Source organism: Diabrotica undecimpunctata, chromosome 1 (genome assembly GCF_040954645.1).
Source record: "Diabrotica undecimpunctata isolate CICGRU chromosome 1, icDiaUnde3, whole genome shotgun sequence".
Taxonomy (NCBI): Eukaryota; Metazoa; Arthropoda; class Insecta; order Coleoptera; family Chrysomelidae; genus Diabrotica; species Diabrotica undecimpunctata.
In genome coordinates, this window is record NC_092803.1 from 172,580,515 (window position 1) to 172,590,012 (window position 9,498).

Here is a 9,498-nt window from a genome sequence, read left to right on the forward strand (position 1 = left end):
TTAATATTACATATTCTATGTATTTTTTTTATTTATTATTATTCGGCTTAATCAATAGTTTTCATTACGTTATAAAAGATTTTCTATAATTAGGAATTTCAAAAATGTTGTTTAATGCATTAAAACTTCTAAAATTTTCGCTGCGCTTTTATTTTTGTTCTCTAAAATTTAATTTTCTTATCAATCTATCGTTGGGCCAACTGATTGGTAAGGGTCTCGTACCTGCAATTATGATAATCCTAACGCCCAGTGTCATATTTATAGATCGGATCATTATTTAAAAATGCAAAGATATAAATTAATTTCATAAATATTATCTTATTAAGAATAAGATTACTGATAATTATGTATATATAAAATTTTTAAATTAAAAAAAATAATTTGTGTTAATGGGCTAAGTTAAGAATTAAAATAATTGATAAAACTGTTTATAATAGCGACATAATATATTTTATATTAAAAAATAAATATAATTTATTTAAAATTTACTTACAGTTCTCATGATAAAGAATAGCCGAAAACCAACAACACCAAGATCAACCAAGAAAATATATCTGAAACAGCTAACTTTCCTTAAATACGCTAAACTTACTTGCCATTAAGCACGATGGTGATATCTTAATATTTATATTATTTTAAAAAGTGAACTCATATTTCCAATTATCCTTAGTTTTAATGTTTTAAGCGATTTCACGGTATCTCCGATTGCAAAAACGTGTGCACCATAAACATATTCAAGGAATTACCAAATTGTAATTAGGGTAGTAATGTGCCATTGTGTGATTGTATTAAAGCGATTTTTAGCATGTCATCATATTCTTATATCATTATTAATAATATTATATTATTGTTAATATTATTGATTTATGTTATAATTAAAATTATGGAAGAATTGGAAGGACTACAGTTTGGCCTTTTTTATAGTGTAGTCCTAATAGAAAACCGAGCTCAACAAGTCGTTTTCTATTAGGACTACACTAATACTACAATAATATCAAATAGCAAACAATAAATAAAGATTAAAATCTCACATAATTAAAATAGAATATCTACTAAAAGATTCATCTTTAAGGTTTCACGAGGGACAGCGGAACGCGTGACAGGCTCTTGTCCCGTTCCATGTCCCGCACTTTTTCATCTGTCCCGTCGCACTCTGCCACAAAGCTACAAAACTTAAATTATATTTTCTAAATAAGTAAATATATTTTTATAATAATAATAAAGTATGTATAAGTATAAGTATTAATATTTATCATCAATTAAACATCAAAATTATATTATTAGCCCAATTTAATAATTACTTTTAACAACTATTGTGATTACTGCCAACAATTTAATTAGAAGTGTTCAATGTTTTGTTGTCGTATATTTTTGAAAATTCAAAACAGGACGGGGAGGTAACAGAGACTCCACCTTCTAATTTAATAATGTTATATTAATTATTACATTTGGTTATAATAAAAATCGCTGCAAGCTTTCTTATTTTAAATGTAATGTTGGAATTATATGCGTAATTTTGAAGTAATATAATTAAATTATATTATTGATAAAACGTTAATTATTTTTATTATTTTTTTGCATTTTTTATTAACTTACAATTTGTTTATACATCGATATTGTAGGATGCACTGACAAACCAAATTTTTGACAGCAAACATCTAATCGTTAATTATAATTTATAAAATAAAAAAAAACCCCTCTATAAGCACACTATTCAGACCGTTTAGTATCTTTTTCTTTTAATGTAGGGGAGAGTTCCCGAAAATGAAAACCTCATCATATTTTGTGACATAAAGTGAAAATTTGTAATAAATAAAATATTTTACACAATTATGTAGTTAAAGCGTATCTTGAGGTACCAAAAAACAAATATTGTGTATGTACCAAAAATTAAATAAGGACAGAAATAGGCATTTTGCTTTGGAAGATAGGTTGGTCCAAATGGGACACATATAATATTAGGTTATTTTTTAATTAAACTTGTAATGAAGTATTAAACAGTAGGTACAGTATGACCTACTGTTTAAGAATATGGAGCATAGTCATTTCCTAAAGCACAGTCATATCCTGGAGCTTAGAGGACGTCAAGGTTGGTACTGCTTCCCAAAACTGGGGAGAAATATCGCCCCATATGCCTCCTCCCATGCATGGGAAAGTTATAAGGATGTTGCGAGGACGGATCGACGACACAATCGAGAGATCAAGAGGCCTATACCCGAGACAATTCGGATTCTGCACAGTTGACGCAATTTTGAGTATAATCGAGGCATTTCACAACATTGGGGACGAACAGCGCTGGGCGGCTCTGCTGCTCTTCGATGTTATTGTGATGGAGGAATATCTTTCCGAGAGAAAGATCATAGCTGAGAAGGGCACGCTCGTTAACGTAACGGCTGGAGTTCCGTCGGGATCGGTCTTGGGTCCGACGCTATGAAATCTGTCATATGACGGGTTCATGAACTGCGAATATGAAGAAGTTATAACCCCTTCGCCTTTACGGATGATCTCGCTGTACTGATAGCAGCGCAGGATGAGCCGGATCTCCGATTTCAGGAAAGATATACAAGCAAGGTCCTGAAGGACTGGATGACAGATCACGGACTAGAACTTGCAGCAAAGAACACCGAAGTCATCATTCTAAAGGGTAAACGGAAAAGACAAGGGATGGAACTCCAATGTGCAGGGGACGACTAACATCAAAGAGTGACACTACACCAATGTGGCGGTTACGGGTAGTAGCCCAGAAGGCAGCGAAGAGTGCGGCTGTGATGGGGAAGATGACGCCTAACATTGGAGGGCCCAAATCAAAAAGGAGGAGGGCCTTACACAGTGTTGTGCAGTCAATCATCCTTTACGCGGCGCCAGTTTGGAGTGAGGCGATAGAGATACCGACCTACAAAGGGCTCATGATACGAGTAGAACAGAACAAGTCTGTTGCAAGTAGCAAGCGCCTATATGACTATCTGCGGCGGCCTTATGGACTATCACGGGTTGTGATTCTCAGCATGTGTGAGCAGTAGAAAGGAGACATCTCTATGAGAGAAGATAATATTTGACAGCAGTTATAAAAAAAGAAGAAAGAGAAACATCAATAGAAAGATAGCAAGAAGAGTGGAAGCACACGGAAGATGTTGCTCAGTGGACCAAGATGCTAATCCCGAGCCTAAGTGACTGGGTGGACTGTGGTCACACAGGTCACACAGGTCACAAAGACAGATACAGATAAATACCTACACTGTGAATACTCTGACACTGTTACTCAGACAATGCTGGAGTGTACTAGATGAACAGTGGAGAGAAACAGAATATATACACAAATAGGTATGAACCCTGTTTATGTGAGAGAGATGATCGTGAAGATGACGGGAAGTAAGAAGGGGTAGAATATTGTACATAATTACATTCGAACAGTAATTAAAAAGAAAGAAGAAGAAGAGAAACACTAGCTGGTCCAACGAGAGAGATAAGATATACATAAGAGAACGTAGTGCTCCGAAAGTGTCGTCAGCCTTACAGCGGCCATCCCACTTTCGGAGTACCGTACGTACGACAGTCAACAGCGCACAAGAAGGAGAGGGTGGTTTAAGTTGGTAGGCAGGATATCACGAAGGCATCTGTTTGCCGGAGCTCTTTCTTCGAAGGGGAAATGGGCTCGGATGTACTCCTCTACCCTGAATCCATCCCCATGTATGACAGTATGAACAGTAATCAAAAATAAAAGTCACATAAAACAAAAATGGCGTATAAAAGTGTCATCATCATCTTCATAACTTATTTTTATGCTTATTTTGAATGGACAAACGATTTTTTTGTTTTATTTTCTTGGGCAATAACAGGACTGGTTTAATAGATTATCACTAGATGTCGCAGATTTTCTATTTTTGTTGAAAAGGTCTTTTTTTTTGTTCACCTTCTTTTTCCTCTTTGCATTCCTGTACTATGGCCTCTAGTTCAGCGTTGTATGGTGACGATGTTAATATGACAGTTTTACCTTTCCTCTTGTCATTATTCTTTTTTACACGCTCCTTTTCTTGAGGTGGTGTCATCAAAACTTTTGACGAAAGCAGAAAAACTGATTTGGGTGACGTAGACCCACCTGTTGAAGTAAAGGGTTCAGGAGAAGCGTCTTTAAAAGGCGCAGTTCCACTGGAAGAAGTAGAGTGTTTTGTTCTATTGTTTGTGGTGGTAGTAGTAGCGGCGCATGATATTTACTGCTCAAAATTATGGTTTTGGTTGTTCTGTGGTATCTGACGGCCAAACAGGTAATCAGGAAATATATCTCTATTAAAATGATATATTCCTGTTTTTTTACATTCATTCACTGCGGTTTGAACTTTAGCTATTCTTGAAAAAGCAGCATTGACTAGTTTTCATTGTATTTGATAAATTGTAACACTCCTGACAGGGTGATTAAGCAACGATTTTTAACCTCTTGTTCATAAAATGTACTAAGTAGTGTCATAAATGGGATATCGAGTGGTTCTAATCGATGTGTCATGTGTGGTGGAAAACACAATAATATAACGTTATTTTTTCGAGCAAGATTAAGGATTTTTAAACTTTTCGTATGGGAACTGTGACCATCAAGAATAAGCAACACTGGTTTTTGGGGTCCGGGAATAGAAAAATCAATAAACTTTTTGAGGGGAGCCTTGTAACTGGCTCCCTACATAAGAGGGTTGGAAATCTTTTGATTCCAAGCCTTACTTCAAAGGACTTGTGAGTGGATGTATCTCCATAGGTTTGGTTCTTCAGTGACCGTTGAAGGGTAAGGATTGTTAATGTGAGCAAATATAGCTCCAGAGAAATAAAATCACTTTAAGTTTATCGACTTATAATTATTTATTTTTAGAGTAGAGAAGCCTCAACACGGCCGTAGCTGACTATACAATGTCAAACAATTCTTTCTTTATCACACGTAAAAGAGAAAACCGTATTTATGAGAAAAATGCCCGATTTCGACGTAGAGAAATATTTTATACGTGAATTGAGAATGTTTTAAAATGCACATGCCTCAAGGGCGATGTGTGAGAATGAACTGATAAAATACTACTTGATGCGTAAAAGTGAAGATTACCCCTCTTGTATTTAGGTGTGAAAACTATTTAAGAGGCTTTGGCGCCAATGAGTCGGGTATCCCGAGCAAACTTGATGAAATGACTATTTTACTTATTCTACACTAAGAAAAGTCTAAGGAATTATATTTTTATTTTATATTTTAAAACGATATGTTCATTTCTGGAACACTTTTTAAACCATACAATAAAGTTTTTCTTTACTTACTTTCTTACGAGAAAATACAAACATCTCTGGCCTAAAATTCCCTGCAGCATTCACACAGGTTTCTAAGGCCACCAGTACACCTCGTTCTTCTGAAGACAAACAACTTTTTTACTTTTTTTCACGCAGAGCAAGGATTCTGGAAGGATTGTTAGGTACAGTTATAATGCCGGTCTCATCTACGTTGTAAATATCGTTGTGTGATAAATTGTGTTGCGTATACAAAGATTTAAGCAGATCAAAAAATTTCTTTACTGTTGCTCGATTAAACCTTTTGATCTTGTCAGTTTTTTTCAGGATTACGTAATGCTAATTGGGGGGTCTTACCCTTAGAAAGTCGTAAAGCCAATGTTTACCAGCCATTTTCTTATCTTCATTAAACACGTGTGGAAAGACGTGATTTTTTACGGCTAAATCGAAAGCTAATGTTTTTAAATCTGTTAAGCTAGAGGCGGGTTGACCAATCCAAGAATGCTTGGATTCCAACTTGGACCAAGTGGACTTGTACAAGTGTACTTGTACCAAGTTGGTTGCCACGGTTAAATGACTTGGATGTCAAATAACCATTGTAAAGGTGGCGAAAGTGATTGTGAAATGTGTTCTAGTGGTTGCTGATATGTTGATACATGAGCTTGAAATCCATAAAAAAAAGGAATAAAAAAGAAAAATTGCGGCACTTTTAGTATCCTTATTTTTATATTTCTTTATCCGTACATTCCATAAAGCTTCCTCCGCTTCGTATGACTCAATTAATAAAACACTCTCCCTTTCAGACTATTTTCTTTCTGTATTTACTTCTCGTTTTCGATTTTTCGATACCGACGCCGTTTTAATTTTACAATACCACACTACTTGGATCCAAGGAAGTTGGCCAACGTCCTACTTAACTTAGATAGAACCTGTTGATACAAGTGTACTTGGATTAACAGGTGTCACGATCAAAGTAGCTTCCAAGTATTGCGCGCGCAACTTTCAAGCAGACTTTAATCAAGTACACTTGGATCGTATCAACCAAGGATCATGTTCAAATACAAATTGTATTCAAATACAATCTGTATTTGAATTTATTTGCAATTGCAATTTATGATTGCAATTTTTTCAATGGATCCATCGGATAAAAATACATGCAAAAGGCATAAAAAGCAAGTGTTTTAAATTTAGCTTTCTATTCAAAGAGTGAGAATTCTTACTTCCTATTATTATATAGATAGAACCTACATTTTACTTTTCCATATTCCATGTTAATCTAACTTATTTGTGTTTTAGAGAAAATTAATATAAAAATTAAAAGAAATAATAAATTAGACTTACTCACAATCAATTTAATTTAACTATCAGACGACCGGTTTCGCTTTCTACAATATGCAAAGCATCTTCAGGTCACGATACAAAGTTAAATAAATGCTGAAAATAATAAACCCATATTGGGGTGTTGTCTAATAAAGGTAAAAAAAAGATAGGTGATATAAATTATATAAATTACAGTAATTATGCCAATATTACATGTCTGTGGTTTTTAAAAATGAATAAAATGTTTAAGCAGACAAGGTAAGACCCACAAATTGGTAAAATAGTCTATTAAACTGTAATGAATTAATAAATAAACAAATAAATAAAACATTACTTACATGCCGGTACTCTATTAATTGATGGTTGAAAGAACATGGTTCAAACTATGTATCTTGTATTTTTGATTGAAGAACTCAAGTCAACTATTGTAATTGTTTAACAGTAAACGGGGAAGTTCTTGAGGAGACAGATTTTATCCAATGAAGTAGAGATAGGTAAATGTAATTGTTTGTTTGATGAAAGTAATGTTCTATACCATTAAGTTCTTTAAAGTTATTTATATTTATTCTGGAGATATATTTATGAAATGTGTGTTATTTATTGAGATTTTTATTTTTGTTGTCTCACAACTGTCACCTTCCAAAACAAAAAAAAACAAAAACAAAAATAAAAATCTCAATAAAAGTCTCAAAAAATCTCAATCTCAATAAATAACACACATTTCATAAATATATCTCCAAAATAAATATAAATAACTTTAAAGAACTTAGTGGTTTAGAACATTACTTTCATCAAACAAACAATTACATTTACCTATCTCTACTTTATTGGATAAAATCTGTCTCCTCAAGAACTTCCCCGTTTACTGTTAAACAATTACAATAGTTGACTTGAGTTCTCCAATCAACAATACAAGATAGTTTGAACCATGTTCTTTCAACCATCAATTAATAGAGTACCGGCATGTAAGTAATGTGTTATTTATTTGTTTATTTATTAATTCATTACAGTTTAATAGACTATTTTACCAATTTGTGGGTCTTACCTTGTCTGCTTAAACATTTTATTCATTTTTAAAAACCACAGACATGTAATATTGGCATAATTACTGTAATTTATATAATTTATATCACCTATCTTTGTTTTATCTTTATTAGACAACACCCTAATATGGGTTTATTATTTTCAGCATTTATTTAACTTTGTATCGTGACCTGAAGATGCTTTGCATATTGTAGAAAGCCAAACCGGTCGTCTGATAGTTAAATTGATTGTGAGTAAGTCTAATTTATTATTTCTTTTACCTTTTGAAATGGACTCACACAAGCAACACATTCATGATTTTAATATAAAAATTTTAACAAATAAAATAGCCTTTATTTAAATTGTATCTGTATGCTGAGGCTTGATTTAAAAAATCCTGTATATTATATCGTATTAATAAAGAAGCTTTTTATTAGTGTATGCCGGTAGATATTCATCTGCTCTCTAAATTAATTTCTAATTGCAACTACAAATTTTTCGAACAAACTTCACTTCTGTTGCTTCGATAATTGGCAAAATTGCTGAACCTTAAAATCCATTAATGAACAAAAAAATGATTACCACACAGTTAATAATTCTCCATCGCAGAGCCTTGGTTTGTCAAATCCTTGATGGACGTTCACGGCGGGATTCCGAGAATTCTTCAGTCTTTAAACTACTCAGCTCTCATAAAGGCATTTTCACCGCATTTGTATCTTTGCTAATATCCTTACTAATTAGAAGATTTTTTCCACTTTGATTTAATTAGGATTGGGTTTAATTTGGTATATCTTGCAAAAGGCACATACCTATCTCTTCAATTCTCAGAGTTTTAGTACCTTTAATTTGATGGGAAAAACACTAATTTTATTTGTCATTTGAGGTATCGAACTTAAAATATTTTTGTTCACAAAATATTTTGTATATATTCCATGAAGTTTAACTATTTCCTTAAAATAATTTCTTTAATACATGTCTGGTAATTTAATAAACTGCTCTAAAAAGTCAATAATTGAGAATTTTATTTTCTATGTCTTTCCAGTATTTCAGGGTCTCAACCGACCCGATACACTGGCGTATTTTAATTTAAGTTGCAAATCTAGTTTGGATTTTAAATTATTAACTTTATGTTTTTCTGACCCACACCGACATTCGAACCATGAAATCTTTAGACTAACCACGTCGAAGTGAATGCACTGGCCCACCGAGCCATCAGATCGACTTTTTTTAGTTTCTTCTTGTTGCTGTTTTTCCGTTTTCAAGAGTGTATATGAATTAAGTCCTGTTCAATTAAGGATATTTTCAGAAACACTATCTACGACCAGGTCCTGCACGGCACTAAATTCTTTCTTCTGTGAATAATTTTGGGAGCTCATATCCCTGGTCTCGAGATACATGTCCTAGGTGTGCAATCGTTCTCAACTGGATTAATCTTCACATTTCTCCCTTTTTCCATTCTTGTCAAAACTTCCTTATTTATTTTTGACGCGATATAACCAAAATATTGTAAGCATATTGCAAGCATAAGCATATCTGACGAAATCTCCACTAATTTCCTGGGAAAAGCTTATTGAATTCCTTTCCTCAGAGGGTACAGTATCAAATATTTTATAACCATGCAACTGTTGATTCAATATGTGTTTGGGTTGTTTAAGTTGTACCTAAGCGGAGAGTAAAGAGTAATCGATTGATATATGTGGCACATTTAATATTAAGAGAATAGTTTACACCACAACTATTACAAAATTAAAGAGGTTATTTTAACAAATTGTTCATTTATACCTATTTTGAATATAAAGCAAATCTTTAAATTATCACCGTTCACCACATTTTTGAGAGAGCGTCACACATACACGTTGGTTAGCGACTTGAGACCAACTACTACTCCGACTTGTATTTGTATTG

The 9,498-nt window shown here is 33.3% G+C and overlaps 1 protein-coding gene across 1 annotated transcript in view; it reads right to left on the reverse strand.

Annotated features, from left to right (window-relative positions):
* The window catches only part of LOC140441336 (uncharacterized), a 36,781-nt gene extending 36,172 nt beyond the window's left edge, over positions 1 to 609 (reverse strand). The window contains exon 1 of the mRNA XM_072531992.1: positions 494 to 609. Within this exon, the coding sequence (XP_072388093.1) occupies positions 494 to 502 (9 nt within the window). The 5' untranslated portion in view covers positions 503 to 609. The remainder of the gene's footprint in view (positions 1 to 493) is intronic.
* Positions 610 to 9,498: the final 8,889 nt, after the last annotated feature.